This window comes from Cyprinodon variegatus, unplaced genomic scaffold (assembly GCF_000732505.1).
Source record: "Cyprinodon variegatus isolate N-32 unplaced genomic scaffold, C_variegatus-1.0 Scaffold539, whole genome shotgun sequence".
NCBI lineage: Eukaryota > Metazoa > Chordata > Actinopteri > Cyprinodontiformes > Cyprinodontidae > Cyprinodon > Cyprinodon variegatus.
Genome location: NW_015150992.1, coordinates 108982 through 129223, shown reverse-complemented (window position 1 = coordinate 129223; position 20242 = coordinate 108982). Strand labels below are relative to the sequence as shown.

The 20242-nt window shown below is 37.4% G+C and overlaps 1 protein-coding gene across 1 annotated transcript in view; it reads right to left on the bottom strand.

Moving 5' to 3' along the window:
• Window positions 1-20242, bottom strand: part of LOC107095350 (forkhead box protein O1-A-like) — a 38715-nt gene that overhangs the window by 3186 nt on the left and 15287 nt on the right. Inside the window, exon 2 of the mRNA XM_015391399.1 lies at window positions 671-862. Within this exon, the coding sequence (XP_015246885.1) occupies window positions 671-862 (192 nt within the window). The remainder of the gene's footprint in view (window positions 1-670; window positions 863-20242) is intronic.

Here is a 20242-nt window from a genome sequence, read left to right as displayed (position 1 = left end):
ATATATATATATATATATATATATATATATATATATATATATATATATATATATATATATAGTTAGGTTCAAACCTGTTTTTGCATATATTAGAAGAAAATGATAATTGGTACCAAGACTAATCCTTGAGGAACACCCTTAGGGATATATTGAGTTCTGCCAGTTTATTTAAAGATATTTTCAATAAACATAAATTAAAAACTATTGAATTTAGAAAATAACATAAGTGACTAAATACTTTAGAAAAAAGATGCACCAGTTTGGCTTCTCTTGACCAGTTCAATATCTGCTTTCTTTGAGACTAGAATGTCTAATTTAATGGCAGTAGAGTTTTTAGCACTGATGGATTTAATAAAGATTTCAATTTACTGTTTTTCTGACCTACCCATTATGATTGCAGCTCATAAACTGTTATTGACCATTTCAATGTCTAAGCGGTTTGGTTTGTGCATCTAAAGTCAGATATATGATGCATTTGTATTGCAAAGCATCGTCTATTTCTTTAAGAGAAAGGGTTAGAGTTCCAAATATGGCTTAGAATATATCCAACATAGAATTTAAGGAGAAAGTTTCTCCATGACACAGTATAAACAAATCAATGTACCAAAACTTTTTCAAGAAATGTGTAATATAGTTTTTTGTTACAAATAGAAAAATTTGACTAATGTACCTTTTTCTTTGCTGCTCTTCCCCTGCTCTTTGTGAACTTGCTGTTGTTGTCCATGGAGGCCGCCCTGCGTCGTGGAGACTTTCCACTTTTCCCGCCTTCTGGGTTCAGCATCCACCAGGAGCTCTTCCCCGTCCCCTCATTCTGGACACGGATGAAGCGGCTGTGCAGGGACAGATTGTGTCTAATGGAGTTCTGGAGGAGAGGGAGAAAGAGGAGGAAAAAAGGATGAGGAGGAGACAAACAGGGACATTTGCCCTTTTCCCAAAACATCTCAGATGTGTTTTATCACAGAAGTGCAAATCCACGCATACAGGTGGCGGCTCTTGAAAACATGTTCGCCTTGACAATTGACTTATGAGGAGAGAAGAGAGGTTTTTAAGGTCACTCAACGATCCCATGGTGTTTGCCTTCCAAAGAAAACACACGTGCAAACACTCAATAGATGTCAGTGGGTTTACTCCATGACCAAGATATCCTGAGCGAATATGAGCATGGAGAAAAACAGAGAAGGCTATTGTAAAAAAAACAAAACAAACTAAACTAAACAAAAAAAAATCTGCAGTCACATTCCACTTGACTCTGTGTCTTGTCTAAACCAGCACAAATTCAAAGGGAGGAAACCGACTAATCTTTCCTCCTTACAGACACATTAATGCTAAGCTCTGACGTTGCTTAGTGACACTACCGGTGGAAAAACTAATTTTTGAGCAGGAAGCTAGTGAAGCGTTATAAAAACAGGGCAAACAAAAGAGCAAGAATATTAGGTAAATGTCTGCTGAGCAAACCGCAAAAGGCGAGACACCCTTTTTTCTTCCACTGCACTCTGACGCCTGAGTCACAAAACACTCAGGATTTCACCTGTTTGTTTGATTTTAAAGTCCAGATTGACTCAAAGTGCAGCTAAAGTAACCATTTAACCTCAAAAAATAATTCAGCTCTGCCTCCGCATCATTTTCTGTCTGTATTTCAACATGAAGTAATGAGCCTTGCCCAGACATTACAGTGCCTGCGTAAAGCTTGTTGTTTTGGAGGAAAAGCTGGAAGTCCCGGCACGCACACAGACATAAACACACGCACACTCGCACGCAGAGCTTAGCGTGCATAGCAGCCAAAGTCATCAAGCCCGCTGCCCGCCGTGAGTCACGGCTTCACATCTGGTTTGCAGTCTGCACCCTCCATGCTGCCTTCACCTCTGTTTCTACTCATCTGAGCCATCATGTTTTCTTCTTCCACAACAGGCCACAGGTGGGTGTCATAAAGTATTCATGGATTTTAAGTAACACATATCAAAATTAGCCAATAAAATGTCAGAATACAAGAACTTTTAGAAAACATTATAAAACATTACAACTAGTTTTTTCTTATTTTCTCATATTATTATTTGTAATGCCTGCTCCAAAACATTGATTTTGTTGTTCTTTTGCCACTTCAAAACTAATTAAAAAACATTGTTCATATTGCAGACCTGTTTACTGTATGGCAAAGCCTTAACTTCCAGGTTTATATCTTCCGATGTTGCTTCAATGTTTCCAGCTGATGTTCTGCTGCAGCTGGGGCTGGTACTACACAGAAGAACATCAACACACTGTGATGCTGTCACACCTCAAAAAACATTAATCTCTCCAAAAACTGCCCCTGAGTGTATTTGCAAACTATAACCTGCTTTTAGCACTACTTTTGGAGTAATGGGTTCTTTATCTCTATGTGGATATTCATAGCCTTTCTCTTCTGAGCTTTAGGCATCATCTTAACATCTTGCTTTTGGTCTGCAGCTGATAAGAATATGAACAACAACATCTTTTGGACATTCCTAAATATTCATTGATATTCAGTAAGTTAGAAATCCATTGTGATGAGCCTTGTTTGTAAAATCAAATCAAGTTCCAAAAAAAAATAAAAACAATCCACTTTTTTTTGTTTTGAAACGCCTATGACCTGGATGACTGAGAACCTTCACCAGCAACCTTCATCAAGCATAAACCATTTGTCAATGCAGATTTACTATTCTAATTTTAAATGCTGCTTTAACATAACCTTTAAAACATCAGAATTATATGAAATAAAGGTGAGAAAACACCCTTGCAAGTGTAATTATACTATATAGTGTTTCGTCTGTTGAACTGATTTATAGACAGTAGTAAGCTTTTTAATGATATAATAATTTACTGATTTTGATTTTTGATTTTTTCCTATCAGCATTTGTAGCACCATAACTCTATAAAGGGGTAATGTGCTAAATAAATAAATTAAAAAAGTCTTTCAGATATAAGGATTACAGAGCTCTTTGGCTCCATATCACTTGGAAATAAGAAAATCTCCCCCCCAAAAAAAGTAAAGTCTGTATATCATTGGTTTTTCATCCTAATAACAACCCTGTCAAACTTTCTAAGAACCCCAAATTATAAGAGCTGTGAAAATATCTCCAGTTTAAGTTGCTTCTTTTAGCCGATTATTTTGAAGTAATGTACCTTGAGCTCATTAGTAAACTTACATGTAGCAGAAAAGAATGTTCTATTTTAATAAGCCTGAGATGATAGGAGTAGTTACTATTATCAAGGATTTAAAACTAAATGTTTTAAAAAAGCAACATTTCTGCATCACAACTAACGCTTTCTTTTAAACATAGCAACTTGCCTGAGTTTTCTAAAGTCACGACCATGGACAAAGACTATTATGAACCAGTCAGATGGCTGAAGGAAGCCTGCTATACTCCCCACTCTGTAGAAATATATCTGTCTGGAAATATTTCTGGTTGTGAAAAACAGAGTCATTGAGTGAAAACTGAAAAAGTACAACGTATGAGTTTAGTTGAGGTACCATTGGTTTAAAACTAGAGCAGCAGATACCTGTGCAAACAGTTTGACTAATCAACCATATCAGCTTGTTACACCTCCCCTCTGCCCACAGTCTCCATGGTCAGATGACAAACACTGGCTCCTTACAAATGATTGTTATTACCCCTGAATCAAATGACATGACTGCTTTGACCGATAGACTTTGAGTAGTTTGCATGATCTGGGGTATGTGACAGCCCTTCTTCAAGAGCCTCACAAATGCCCTGCTCCCATTTTCTCCACCTTTTGCACATTAGTACTTATGACAAAAGGGGAGAGAGAAAAGTCTAGTCATGAGCCTCAGTTTCCCATGACTACTGAGTGTACGGCTTTATTCAGCTGTGCTGGAATAAGGAATGAATGCAATGTGTGTGCAGACGCCGGGATGTCCTGTTATAGCCCTTCCATCATCCTGATGACAGGATGGGGAGAAAAAAAAATTCTCAGCTTTGGAGAAATCCATTACGACTTGTGTCACAGTTAAAATGCAGGGTGTGATGATCTAGAACATTTAGTCCAGAAGGAATGGAGCAACAGAGCGAGCAGAGGCACGGGGACATAAATGAGCTCTGATGGGAAATACCAGAACTCAACAGAACTTGGTGTGCTTTGTGGGGAGTGTGGCTCAGGGTGTCTGGTGTGGCAGTGGAAAAAAGCTCGTCGTCCCACCAAACTTGTGTGAGTGTGTGTCTGTGCGTCCTTAAATGAAATGACACTATGACAAACAGCAGCTTTGTATGGCTTTGATTCTGAAACACAGTCTGTCTCAGCCAGAGACGGTGGTTTGAAAGCTACACGCTCACTTTTATGAATCCAACACCCAACAGTTACAGTGTTTGGCATTCATGAACCTTTTATTAAGTTGTCACTTTACAACCACATACATTTAAGTATTTTATCAGGATTCTAATTAAACCTTGTTTGTGTTGTTTTTACATTAAAAATGCAAAGTTGTGTTCATTACCATGATTATAGCTTTTAATGCTAAAAAAATTTCAGCTCAGTCATGTCCAGACTTTGACTTGGCTATTTTGAAGCAAACTATGCTGTACTCTAAACTATTTCTGTGTCATATGTGTCGTTCTTCCATAGGTTCATTGACCTGCTCAAAGTGTCTTTCTTCCAAGATTGCCTTGTGTTTAACTCCATCTTTCTGTTGACCATTAGTAGCTTCCCTATGCCTGCTGAGGAAAACTATTCCCATGATTCAGCTACCGCAATGTTTCCCCATGGAAAAAGGCTTTTCAGGGTGTTTTACAGCATTAGAACACTTTTTAGCTTTATTTTAAGCCCTCTAGTTGAAAATACCGATTTGTGAAGAGTAAATCTAATGGTTGTCCTGTTAAAATGTCCTACCTGAGCAGTGAGTTAGGGGAGCTCCTCCAGCGGGCTCCTCTGATAATTGCTCTTCTAATGCGTAGGGTTGGTAGACTTACCTGTATGCGTTTTTGGATTTAATTTGAGAAGAGAATGCATCTACCGATCATATAAAATACAGATATATTTTATGAAAAGCTTTGTTTGCACACTTAAAGTTTAAGCACATTCTCTTTTGGACACAAAGAGTGTTTTGTTGCTTTTGGAACCAGAGATACATTGTGACACAGATTTATCTCTGGCTGCAGAACACAGGAATCTAAACATTCCAGCTAATCACTGTGTGCAAAGTTCAATTGTAATCTCCGCCAACGTGCTAGTATCTTTTAGGAAACAGTAAATGCAGGATTCCCAGCCAAGGAGTCATCACAATCAACATTCCTGAGCAAGGTTACAAAACCCACAATTTCCCAAAGCTTTGATTACTGTCACTGGAGGATGTCCTAAAAGAAAGACAAATTAGAAAGATTTTATAAAAAGTAAACAAGCTAAACTTTTAATTAAGACATACAAAAGTTGCTTTGCATTGAGATACACGGCCATAAAAAGCAATGAGTGAGCTGACATTAGTGTCTTTGTTAGAGCTCAGTTATGCAGCTGCAGACACGGAGAAAGAAAATCTCTCGCTGCCGTTTCGAAGCCTTCCATGAGGAGCACAACCTCCTGTCCTCCGAGTCAACACACCAGAGCTATACTGGCAAAACACAAGGAAGTGACCACATGAAAGAGGACATTGACAGGAAACAGAGCTGACTTCCTGCCTCACAGGAAACATAGCGGTCAATAAGCAGAGAAGAAGGCATGGAATGCGAAGCCGCAAGGCCGTGAGCCAAGTGGACACCGCAAATTCAATTCAATCCCCCTTCCATCAGCCAAGAGAGTGTATGTTTAGCAACAGGCTCCGAGGTTTGTTGTCAGAGCACATGCATTAAAAGAAAACAATGTTCACTATGCCAAGGCGGGGCTAATTGTGAAATACATGAGTGGATGGATCATGACTCAACAAGCGGCTGTAGTAAGGGGTTGACTTGCTGGTGAAGCCTGTCTGAGAAAAAGAGACAGAGTGGGGTGTGTTTGACCGAGTGGGCTTGGATCCTTAAAGAACACACTGTGCGGACTTTTAGCGGCCCAACTGGCAGCAGTGCTCAAAGGCCACACTGTTTGGTACATCACCCTGGACTTGAATTTCTCCTTTTTTCTTCCTGCCATCTCTCGTTCTTTCCTGACCTTTCCCTGCCCTGTCTTCCCATGTTCTTGTGTTTTTTGAGTCTTTCTCCTCTTAACATGAACTCATGTCAATCCCATTCTTCCTTTATTTTAATTTCTTAAGCTGTAAAAGCCCCTTGCAAAAGTAAGCAGACCTTTGTAACTTTCCTGCATCTTGTCTTCTTACAAATACATACAAACACAATACTGAGTCACTAGAAATAATACGATACAGAAATCTGGAAAGTATCCTGCAAATTTCACAAAATCCGCACTGTGTCAGTAATTTTTCCAAAACCCTGTCCCTACAGATATAGTTCCAAGACTTTTTCAGTGTGTTTGCATATACAGACTGACATTCCTATTATTTGTCTTCATAGATTTAGTTCAGTACATTTGAAAAGAGCATATCTATGAACATCAAATCCATTTTACCATCAGATGTACTAGTTCCCTTGTTCTTGCTGAAGAAAAGCGCCCCAACCTCATGATGCTGCCACCACCATGTTTCACAGTCAAGACGTGTTCAGTGTGTGGTGCAAACATGCTTTTTTAGCCTGTCATGTATTCAAAATGTGTCCAAAACCTTGTTTGAGGCAACCTGGAGTTCTTATGGCTTTCCTTCACTACTGGCTGACTTTCTATTTACTATTTGGACTGCTTAAATAGTTTAATTAGTTTTCTGGTCAACAAATCTCCCCCCCCCCCCGAGCTTTGGAGCTCTGAAAATCCTTCATAGTAACCATAAGTCTCTTGGCTGCTTCTCTGATAAAACTCTCCTTTGCCACCCTGACAGTTTGGGTGGACAATGTATTGGTACGGTAGATTGTGCTATAATGTTTTCACTTTCGGCTGATGAAATATGTCATGTAACCTGACAGATCTTAGGAGCCTAAGATCCTAATAAACAACCATCTCATGGATCTTACTGCTGTGTTTTTCCTGATATCATTTGTGCAACCGCCTTATATATTGTCTCACAATTCCAATCACTTATTCTTTTTGAACATTAGCTACTATTTAGGTTGAAGAGCTAGACAGGCAAATAGTTGGAACTCACCTGTAAGGGATTGCTATTCTCTAAAACTAGATTGTCTACCTCCACCAATGAGATATGTATATAGAATTTTGTTGCATTGAGCTTTATTTAGGGATATATGGGTAAAGATGGCTGTAACCAATGTGTGCCGCACTTCAAATTTCTAATTGTAAATTATTTTGTGCCCCTGCAAGGGGCATCTTTTTGCAAGGCACAGTAATTCATGCCTCTGCGTATTACCTATATTTTTGTTCAATTTCCATCCTATTCTCTTACAGACTTCACCCATGTGTTTGAAGAAAACTGGCTGCAAAGTACCAAAGAAAAATGCTGGCACAGTGACCTAGGTGCTGACACTTAAGGCAGGGCTGTTCAAATGTCAACTTGTCTAATGAAAAAATCCCCAGAGAGAAAAGCGCAACACCACCTACATGCAGTGCTGCTTTGAATCAGTTGAAGCCACATGTGAAACCTCAGCTGCAAAGCCAATACAGTTATGGGTAAGAGCAGCGGTGCTCCCTTCCTCACTGACTGAAAGCGTGCAAGCAGCTACAATGTTACACACCAGCAGATGCAACTTTGCACACATGTACCCAGAGATATGGAAGAGATGAAAGTGAAATCTGTGGTTTCCCTGCACAATTTCCACTGAAGTCATTAGAGAAACGGTGCTGTCCTGAACAGACATTTTTCCTCTTCTGCTGCACTTGTCTGAGCCCTAACGGTAGGTGTGCTTTTGCATAGGAGCTACCTATTTTCTGCGTAATGTCTGCGACTATGATAGCTGACATATAGGTCATGAGAACCAATTCTAGCCACCTTAGTAAGTAACCCTAAAGCTTCAGTTTGGTCATGTCTGAAGGTTTGTGCTGAGTCTGTTTCATTTGGAGCTGTGCGGTTGAGACACAAAACGTGCAAACTTGTTATTAGTTTAACCCCAGCTCAGCATGTCTGCCCTCCTAACAACAGCTTGCGGTGGGGCACATCCATGCAGGTGAGATGGTGAGACAGCAAGTGACAGCTAGCTACGTCTTACAAAGATCACAAAGTCATCAAAAGTTTAAACTTGCAGCTAGTCTCTGCCTGCTAAGGCCAAATACAATTGATTTTTAGTACTACCATGTACAAAACAGTACCTATTAGCTAAATCAAAAATATCAAATGCCATTTCTTTAAAGCCAAATTTAGTAAGACCTACATCTGTCCAAATGCAGCTCATCCTGATCTTGGTTGTTATGAACATACTCCTATTAAAAGGGAGTCATTTATTTCTTTCTTGTGTTGGCCTGAGGTAAAATGACTCCAACATAGTAAAGATTCAATGCCATCTGCTGATTTTCTGCAGATAACTTTATCCTAACTGGTATTGTATGATCAACTGAATCTGACTTTAATTCGGCAAACTGGATGCCACTAAACTTTAATTTGATTTCTAAATGTAATTGTATTTGACATCATGGAATTGGAATGAACAGGATTCAATCAAACAAATGTTGGCAAAGCCCAATATAATTCAGTTGTAATATAAATCAGAATGAGAATAAAGTTTATTGCTGAGTAGGTTTGCACTTACAAGGAATTTGACTTGGTATTGATGGTGCATACAAAATAGATATATAAAGTATCTACAAAGTATCTACTTTGAGAATTGAAATGAGATGGTAAGAAAATGTTTGCTTGGAATTGATGCTTTATAGGTGGTGAAAAATAACCTGCAATGCTGTTTGCAAGAAGGAGGCCTCTGTTCTTTAACAGGTTTAACATTTTATACAGGTTGCAATGAATCTTACTGTAGTATCTACCGTTTTGTTACTGCACCTTTCATGTCTTTCTGCTTACAATGATTTGTCTGTTTCTATTAAAAACACCTAAGTAGAACCTGATCATTGCACAGTACCTATGGCTACCAGGTAGCACTGATTACATTCTTTCTGTAGACACTGTTACCGAGGAAAGAATACTTAAAGTTAGTTATTTCATGTCCAAGAAAGGTTTTTGAGAGTGTAAATTTGAGAGATGTAAACAGTTATCCGTGGTTTATTGCGGCAGTAAGAAAGTGAGAGATCCAGATTTCCAAGGGATAATATGAAGGCTGCAAGAAGTAAATAAAGGTTGTTCTGTTAAATAATTTTGAGGCGCCAAGCTCTTGGAATATTAGAAAATACAAAATACTACCCAACTGCTTAGAAATCTTCGACTTAAGTTAATGGTCCACATTTTGTTGATGGAATTTACACTTTTGCTTTCATAATGCCAACCAGCCCAGTCACTAAGAGGCTAAAGGCAGTTTAAAATCCCAACTCCAAGACCATTCATTCTTTGTTTTTAAACTACAGTAGAACCGTAATAACAGTCTTGCTTTATCCCTCACAGTTGACATCTAAACAGTAAATACAAAAAACGCTTTAACATACATAGCGTCTACTGATTGCAAAAAGAGAAATTTTGACACCTGTACGGAAACTACTGTACTGTTGGCATACAGGCCTGTTTGGATCTGTTTTAAAATACTTTGTGTTTATTAAAGGATCTCCGACTGTAGGTTTAGATATTCAGAGGTTGTTTAGACTGACACCCAGCAGCTTACTGGCAGTAGTTAGTATTTTCCTCTGAGTGTGCTTTCATGGTTCCATTAGGCCATCAAACCAGCACATATACAATACTGTATGTTTAAAGACTCGACATAAAAGCACTATCTTGTGCATTTCACTGTCAACAGCTAATGAAACCAAATTTTTGAAAGGCCTGGTATGAAAACGAAAAGGTCGGTCGATGCTGCTGTAATTATAAACAAACAGTACCCTTTAATGCGGAAAAGTTGGAAAAATATTTTCCTGTATTTTCTTGTAATACAGCTGGGAAAGATGATCGACCAAAATGAACTGACAGATGAAAGCTTTACAAAGACAAGTGAGTGCTAAATGTTCAAAAGTTCCTGATTAATGGATTCCAAATTTCAAGCAACTCTGAAATGATGAATCTACAGTATAATACAAATAAATAATAATTAAAACCCCTCTTTAGAGAAAATCTAGATTAGTGTATTCTGGTGCTAGCCATGCCAAATAAACTATTGGGAAGGTACAGTATAATAAAGTAGTGTTTTACTGAGGTTTTCCTAAATAAAACAGGTAAAAGATAGTTTTGTTTCAGGGATTATTCGTAAAGATAGGTTTAAAAACGTAATAAAGAAGGGGACCTCTTCGTTGTGAGAGGTGATGTTTGTATTATGAAGGTTAAATGTCAGGTCAAAAAAAAAAAAACATACAGACCACACTAAGTATCAATTTACCTACTCTAAAACTAGAGTTTAAATTTAATGATGAGGCTTTAACCATATAACTGGTTAAATATGAAAGTTAGGGCTGCATTCAAATGGCAAAAACTGATTTAATTCCAATAATCAAAACTTATAACCCAATCAGGTCTGATCACAAACTGATATTTTGGTATAGAAATCATTTTAAGGCTGTTCCGAAAAATGAGATGTATCGTTATGCAACACATTAATACAACAAATGAATAAAGTAATGGTATTTTATGGCAGCTGAAAGTACACTAAAAATCCATATACGGTTAGATTAATCTATCTTTCAGTTCAGATTTGGAAAATCAGCGTAGTGAAAATATTATATATTATATCATATATTCAATCAAAAGTATACTGTGTTGATTTTCATAATCGTATTGAGAGAATTCTTTACAGCACTTAACAAATAAATATAAACTGTTCTGTTTTTCAGGTTGTTTCTTAAACTAAAGACAAAGTAAATAAACAAGTTTGATGCAAATGCAATTGACTTCTCTCTCTCAAAAACAAAAATAATACACAATAACATTACCACACTGAACAAGGCAATCTGAACAGACTGCAATGACTTCATGTATTTGCAGTTTAATAGGTTATCATCAGCACCAATATTGAACTGTCCAGTGGTAATCACTGACCTGTTTACCAAAGTCAATATGGTGATGATTATAAAAAAGTAGTGGAAATGAAAAACCAAGCACAGGAAATGTACAGCCATGGGTCTTATTTTTTTTCATTTACATCCTAGGATTAAAAACAGAAAAAGGACAGTCGGGGAAAAAAAAAAAGGAAATGATTGTAGTCATTAATGTTGCGAAGCAGCAAGTGGCAAAGCAGTGCGCCTCCGGTTTGTCTGGGGAGTGGAGTATGAATGTGTCACTGTTAGCAAAGTTATAAAAAGGAAACTGTTTTGCTACAATTTCTTTTAGAAAAAAAAATAACTTTTTTTGAATTAAAAATAAAATTGACCCTAAGATATGGGCAAACAAAAATAGTCTGTTTCTTCTTTCGTCTGTATCCTTTATCATTTTCAATAGCTCCTTCAGGCTTAGTCGTTAAAGTTCAGTGCTTACTGCTCCTGCTTGTATCCATTTTTCTTTAATAAATGTCTCCATCTCACACTTTTATTGACTTGAAAGTCAGCTGTTTACATGTCACTGACATTAATGACATAATCAATTAAGGATTTTGCCTATTTATTTGAACTAATCTTTTTATGAATGTGGAATGATATTACTACAAATAACAATGAATAAAAACAACAAAAATATTAGGAGTTGAAATTTTTTTTTTTAGCATTTTCTCAAATCCAAATAGCTTGAAAATATACATACCTGTTAAAACATATACACTATATTACACTAAAGGATTGTAACTGGCCTATACTTATAGGGAGAATGCACAGAGTTCTGGATAGAGCATATTGATTGACGAAAAACCTATTTTATCTTAAATGTAAAATGTTTACAAATTTTGCCACAAGTGCGTTGCTCTGTCAGCTAAATTCATGCTTTACAGTCTCTAATGATTAATCCATTACTAAATTAGTTGACGATTATTTCAATAGTGAATTAATAATGATTAATCTGATTAATTGTTTTAGCCCTAGATTTGTAAAGCTTGACAATAACTGGTTTTCCAACTGGACAAAAATTTCAAGCACACTTTACAACTTGTTTTGGAAGGGATAAATCCGGTTAGCATTCATTTGCTTACAGGCCAGGACAGTGGCATGAACACAAGTGAGAAATTGCTGGAAACATATTGACAATCAACAGAAAACATTTAAGTTTTCTTTGCAATCTCTAAGGGAAAAGTTTCAAAATATTAGATTTATACAAATGTTTGAATCTGTATGCAATATGTTGAAACTAAGTAGATTAGTGAGAGTCTGCAATAAATTTATATTCTGTTCTAGTCTTAAAAATAGATGAAGATGTTTATTGTATTGTTGTTGCACCCTGAAAAAAGAACAGTACTCCTCAAAACCCCAAACCTAAAAAGACATTCATGTCAGCGATGGCTGGATTTCATTATTCTGACCATAACTGTAGATCTGAAAATAGAAGGGGCAAGTGATATAGATGAGAGTGCACAGCCCATCAAATTCACTTTGCAATTCTATCAGCCAAAATAGCAGTCAATGACTTCCAGGGAAGTACTTCTTTACAACAGTTATAACCAGACGGTGAGATATATGGCTGTCGTAAAGAACAGATGGAAAGACAGAAAACACAAGTCATGCAGAAGCAAATCTGTCTCCAAATGTATTTACCAACTGCACTCTTGGCAGCATCACCTTCTCAAAGGCCTCTGTAACCAATCTCAGAGAAACAAACTGTCTTTCTCCTCAAATCTACACTGTCAGCTGAACTTGGAGGCCACAGAGAACACAGACTGATATGGATGAGTACCGATTATTCTCACACACTGCAGATCGCCTACAAACCATTTCTGGAAAAAAAAAAAAAAACAAGTATTGACATGGCTACTAGCATTCCTGGACCTATTTTCATTGTGACTGCAATGCCATACAAGGTGCGGATTGGCTATTAGCAAACTTCCTGCTGAACTGTGTCCACACAGGAAGAGCTGGCCAGTCCTGATACTGATCCCACCAATGCCTCTGGTTTACTAGCAAAACACCACAAAATGAGACACTGCTGGGTACAGAGCCAGGAGACCAGCTGGAGAAAACAGAGGGTTCATGAGCCACAACTTCCTAATCAAAACTTCAGTGTGACCGGGCAAAACAAGAGGAAAAAGGAAAGAGTGGTGCCTGGTCCAGGTAGGGCTTTTCATTGAGCAGTTACGATGGATCAGACCTTACTCTACATCACAGAAATGATTCTGTGCTGAAGAACTGATCCCATTAGGGATCAAAACAAAAGGGAATAAATCATGTTCTGTTCTTCTGACTTTGACAGAGTGGAAAAACATTAAAAAAAAAAATTGGATGAGGATGTTTGGCAGAGATCACAGAATCACACTGATGTTTGGGAACAGGAAATATTGTGTAAAATCTTTTATGATCTTAAGTTAAGGACATTTAGTCGCAGTGAATCAAAAACTGGAGTGGTAATTGTATGAGTTGGCCTACCTTAATATAGTTTATAATTACAAGGTGGAAAGAAAATACACAGGTTTTAAAATAATAATAACATAATAGTTACATAATCTAATTGGATTTTATTCCATGAATGGACCTGAATCATATCCAAACGGAAGTTTAACCTCTAACCCGTTTTTTCTCAAACTAACATGATTACACCAAGAATTCAAGCCTCATACTACCTGCTGAAGAAATCTTGTGGAAGAAAAGCATCCTGTAGCATCAAGCTGCCACCTACTTTAAAGGCAAAAAGTATGTTTAAATTATAGGAAGTTCCCTAAACAGGAATTTGAAAGTATGCCAAAATGTCCATTTTTTGCATGCGTTTGCTGTATTCCCTACACGACCTCAGGTAAAATACAAACTGGATTTTGTGTTGCTTCATTTATTTAAGTCTGTCCTATTCTCCTCCTTTTTGCTGTTGATTTGTGAAATGTGTACAAAGATGACATGTCATCAGAGTTCTCAACCTAAACTATAAACTCAACATTTCCTCCAGAATTGTTGCTGATTTGCTGATCAATGATCTTCTTACTCTCAATCGACGTTATTTCTGTTTACTAATAAGGTCAATCCTTGAGAAAAGTTTTTACAGTGGCTAAAATTAATAGTTTTCATAGTGAATGGGACTGAGTACACAGTAAATGCATATACAGTTACATGCCATATACAGTATAGTTTTCCTTTAATCCCATAAAGATGCAATTAAATGCATAAAGGTTTGTGGGTATATATGTTAAAAACAGTCAGGATTCATCCATATTTATGTGATGTGCCGATAGAGTTATTATGACAACCATCGTGGTCCCATAACAGTGAACAAGAAATTGGTGTTAATAAACAGTACAAATCATGTGTCTACGGTAAACCTGAGGGGACAAACTAAAACATGTAGATTGACACCACAGAGCTCTTTTCAACAGATGTCTGCCTTTTTTTTTTTTTTTGCAAAACCAAATGTATGACTTAAACTCTTTTCTTTTTCAGCATTTATTATATTTTCGTTTGTGTTGTTAGTGAGAAATTCTTTGTAAGAAATGTCTCGGTATCACTGTGAGCTCTGTGTTCACATGTTGGACTCTCTCTCGTGCTTGTTGATTATCTGACTCAGACTGGAGCAGCATGCAACTCATGTGTATAGACAGGGACCGGGTTGTGCTGGCTAAGCCTGCCATGCTAAAATATGTGCATGTGTTGCTATGTGCTACACAATGTGAGTCTGTAAAATGCACAGAGCTGTGTCTGTGGAGTGAGGATATTTTTTGCCTCTGTTCAGTACAGCCACAGGGCTGGGCTTCGGCCTGCTCTCATAGGATAAAGATGCAGTTTGTGTGGACTGTTGCTAGAAGCTGGTCTGGTGGCTTGGGTTTATGGGTCTGATCTCCTGCTGCAAACTCAGGGGCTCTTGTTGTGGATATATTTGTAACATTGTAAACCCTGTTTAGACTGGCAACCCTAGGGATACCCCCTGGCTCTGTTAAAATAAATCCTTCTTTCCACAAAATCTTGGATCAACTTTTGTAAGCACAATGGGCAGCTGGTCAGTGAGACCTTTATTAAATGCAAACTGGTTCCAGTTTATGCAGGAAGCATGGCCTAATTTTAGACTTTGGTGTAGAGATGCAGGATACATCAACAATAACATCTGTATTGGACAATGATGACCAAGATCTAAGATAATAGTATCAGTCGCATAAGTAAAATCTTATTTATTCAATTTTAATTCAGAGCTCTGATAAACACCATTTCATAACACGTGTAATCTCAAAGCGCTCAAGAGAGTCCAATTATTCATATACAGGCAGATTGGTTCAAAAGTTTTCTATCTTAGGAAACCCAACAGGTTGCATTGAGTCATTAACTTGCAATATTCTCTCTGCAGGATGGGCATACAGCGACAGGGGAGAGTCGCTTGCAATATGTCGTCCACTTTGCAGACTGAGCGTGAATGTTTCCCTAGTGGAAAAGAAAACTCCCTTTTAACTATGAGTGGATGGGGTGCAATTCAACGCAATGCAGGATTGTTGGGTGATCAATCGAAGCAGAGCAGCAATGTCAGAAGTTTGTTGCAATATAATATATATTGCAATATATGCAATATAAATTACACTGTATTGGCCATAACACCTATATTAATATTGGATATCGATGTCGGTCACAATTATTATATTGATGCATCCTTCTCTTTTTCCATTAACCCTATATCCATAAATTCTTCTTTAGAAAATACCTACTTTGACCTGTTATTGCAGCATTTCTAAGTGAGGTTTTAAAGGGAGAATTTACAGAGAGAGGCAGCAAGAGTGATTCACTTCCTGCTCTGAGCAGAATTCAGAGGAAGGATGTTAAAAAATGAAGGAAACCCTGGAAGAGGAAGAAGCCACTGAATCTGGCGTCACGCTCCCCATTGCTTCCTTTGCACATGACATCACTGCACTTGTGCTGCATACCTTAAGCTACTTTCAAAAGGACTCGCTTCCTGTCACTAAGGGGTTTGAAATTTTCATCTGCAAAAAGAAAGATGAGCATGCAGAGAAAAGTGAAGGTAATTCATCTAAGAAACAAACATTTGTGTCGCACCAGTGAGCTGTGCACCAGCTGAGAATGTGCCCAACTTTTTTTTTTTCTTCTGATGAACATTACTTTATAAAGTCAGACTATGGCGCTTTGGTCATTTTTCTCCTTCCTGCCTATATTGTTCAAAGTATTCCTACAAGATAAAAAGAAACAAGAAGAGTTTACCTTACAGATATATTCGCATCTCAGGAATGTTTCCAATATATTTTCACATTACAACAAAATGTAGAGAAGATTTATGATGTTTAAGAAAGAATATAAATGCTCAAGTCTTTCTACATAAAACTACGTATATGCAGTTATATCTTTTTAATCTGATACCAGCAATTATAATCCAGTGCAACCAAGAATAAAAGTTTTGAACATTTAACAAAACAGAGAAATAAGTTAAGGATATGAAGCAAAATCTCGTACTCTAAAGATCTCACAGAGTTTTCCTACCAAGACACGGGCATCCAAATCTAAACTAAAGGGCAAAGAAGGACAAGCATTTATCATAGATACAGTCACATACACGGACCATGAGATGTTTGAAGGAGCTGCAAATTTTCACAAATGTCAGCTGGACCCTGCATAAAAATCTGGCCATTATGGATAACCGGCAAGAAGAAATCCATGTAGGGGAAACAGCAGAGGGCTAAAGAAAATGTGCATGATATTTTTTCCTTTCCTCTTATTTTGAATAAATTTAAAGATCCTCGGTCAACTTCTTTTAGTGCTATTATAGAAATCATGCAGTAATCTACTTCAATAGATCATGTAAATGCAAAAAAAGAGCTAAAAAGCTCCAAAAACAACACTGTATAAGACGCACACTTAAGAACGACTAAGTGTTGCTTCATTTGAAGTCATACTGCAAAAAGTGAAAGAAGCTCAAATTGCTGAATAGAAACTTTTCATCTTACTCATATGGCACATAACATCAACTGACCTTTCTCACGTTACGGCTGTCATCTAAAAATAACTCTTCATATCAAGTAAGTGTAGAGTTTTCTTTTAGGTTAAGTGGGTGACTAATTCCTGTCTTTTACGTCAATTACTTGTAGGTAGAATAGGAATGAATCATTAAGACACAAATGAATCTGAATGCGGCTGCACAGAAAATAAGCCTAAATGGCACTGCTCCCTCTCCTACAGCGCAGGCCTCGCAGACGACACACAGACATCTTCCTTAAAATGATTTCACAATTGCTCTGCAAATTAATTGCGGATTTAAATTTTCAACGTTGAGCGTTTATGAGTGTCACAGAGAGGGCCGAATGCATGTGTGATGGTGTGATAATGCCAGGCTAGCCTGACAGGCACCGTGTATAATCACTTTAGGGTAGGAATTGCACAACAATGTGGGTTGGAGTGATGCCTGTGGTTTGGGGCCCGGGGCAGCGAGCAAGCAGTCCAGTTAAAGAGCTGTACTCCCCTTAAATCTGCAATTTAGCTCAGAAATCATCTGAACCGGATTTTCACTGGTAACTTTCGTTTCTCATTATAATGCTAAAATGTTAACGGTTCCTCTTTTTTCCCACCATAACACAATGCTGAAGTCTTCATGTAATGGGAAAACTGTTTTTTGTTGTGTTTTCTTCAGATTGTTTGCAAGTTGAGAAGCTCTGACAGCACGCGGGGCAAAAGCACGCTCTGTGCCAAGCCTGGGCAAGCCTGCGACCAAAACAAAGCATCACGTGCTCCTGTCCCGCTACTACTAAACCTGCACTGAGAAAAACAAAACATTCTGACTCATCCCAAATTGCTGTTTACCTGGAAACCTAACATGGTCTCTACTCTATATTTTCACTCTTAGTGTAAAGCCCCTAGCTTTGGAGCCCCTCCCATCTCTTGATGATTGAAGATTTAACTCTTTGATAATTATGCATATGGCTTTGCTCTTAAAGGAAAGTTAGCACACGGTCAGGGCACTGAATGATCTGTCCTCTGGGCTGCAGCCAGAAAAAGGGTACTGACAAAACAAAACACTGGCAGGAGTGTTGAACAACTGGGCAGCGTCTGAGGTGGGTGGAATCGGTACACATTCCACCTGATGTGTTTGAAAATGAAAGGGCCACATTAAGGGATTTTCCAGATTTCATTCCTGTCAGATAACGGCTCAGTGTTAGTTTACCAGCAGCAGCACCTATTATTCATTTAACTAAAGCAAAGGAAAGGAATTTCATTTTATGGTGTATTTCAGTGAGAGGACAATTCAAAGTGCTGTATATGAATCGAACATAACAAAATAGAGAAAACACACAGAGATAGGTATATTGCAGACGTTTAACAGGGGCACAGATGGACTGCAAACTTAAACTAGTGATGTTTAGGTTTAAAAGAATGGCCAAAGGGAACTATAAACAAACATGAACATTGATTTAAAGCAATCTGGGGTTTCAGCACTTTTGGTTTTGGGTATGAAGACTTGATTTGAGGTAGAATATCTGAGAGGTCCTGGCAGGGTCTGTAACGGGGGTTGCATGAACCTAGGCACATTCTCTATAAAAATATGTTTGCTTTTATTGTTAAAACTGAAGAACTACAATCTTCTTTTTCTGTTGTACCTTTTTCAAAATAGAAAACCACAAAACTGCATGGCCTATCATATGGAGTGATTGCTAAGTTTTGTTTAAATCTGTCTTTATGACTGGTTTTAACTGACATTAAAATACATAACAGATTTAGCCTTGTGAGCTGAATGATGACATGTCCTCCTATAAGGGCACATTCCATCAATTCTATATAAAATTGTCTATTACATAGAATTTTACAACATGAAAAAAAGAGAAAGCTTTAAAAAATTGTTTTTCCTACTTGGTGTTACCAGAATTCCCCCATTGTGGGACAATAAAGGCATTTTCTATTCTATTCTATTTTATTTTATTTTTTAAAATGTCTGCCCTTCCATCTGTTTTAATAATGCATAAGTACACAAACTAAGATCAAAACATGTGTCCCACACTCTGATATTAACATAGGAACATCATTTGATAGCTGAGCTGCTTTCCCTCCTGTTTATTGCCTCAGTCTGTCGAAGTTTTATTAAATCCCCTAAATGCCTTCTTGGAAAACTGGAATGAAAGACTGCAAAGAGTAATAGTAGTGCCTGAACTGAGAAGGTAAACATGGAGCAGCTTAGAAAGGAAAACAAATCCTTGTGAAATTGTCTGTGGAGCTACGAGTTTCATGCTGTTGCTCCATCAGATCAGAGTGGATCAGAACAGTTACGTCACAGTGTTACATCAAAACAAGAGGATCGACTTCTGCTTAAAGCAGCACATGACACATTAATAGCACCGACAGGATACCTGTATGATTAATTCATTTTAAGGGACACAGTTAACCCCTCGACTCCTCTTTGATTTTACATGACAGATTATTTACTTTAGAGTTATATTACTTTATTTACTGTATTTAAATAGTCAAATTAGGAAGCCACAATAAAAAATTTTTATGCTTTTTCCATTTTGTTGTCATTTTACCATCAGAATATTCACGATATATAAATTAAATGTTAAATTTTTTTTATAGGTGGGATGACAATGATTAATCAAACGAAACAATTAAAATGATGCCCCCTTGAAAGATAACCTACAATAAAATCCAGAGCATACTGTCCTTCAGCAACATTATTAGTGACAGTCTTTTTTCAAAATAAATCCATCTGCTCCATGAAGGCTTCTGAAGTTAGGGAACATTTTTGAACACACAGCATGATGAAGATCAAGCAACATGCCAGACAGATTAGGCATAAAGGTTATAAGAAGCTAAAAGCAATGCATTTCAATTCATCATCCAAAAACCAAAATAGTGTGGCACAGATGCAAACCTTTTAGGACAGCACACCTATAGTACACCTATACTGAAGCAGGGTACTGATGAGAATAAAACAATGTCAGCAGAAGTGTTTAGATCAGCGCATATGAATAACTGAACAGTGTTTTTTTTTTATCAGCTTCACTTTAAAGTTGTTTTATTTTTCATTTAATATAATCTTGTGGATATCTGTCAGTTTTCTTGTCACTACTGGTCCTACCTGTGTCACACCTAAATTTCCTACTGTGGGACAACAAATGTAATTCTATTCTATTCTTTGCTATTCATCTGTTGACCACATATAGAAAAATCAACC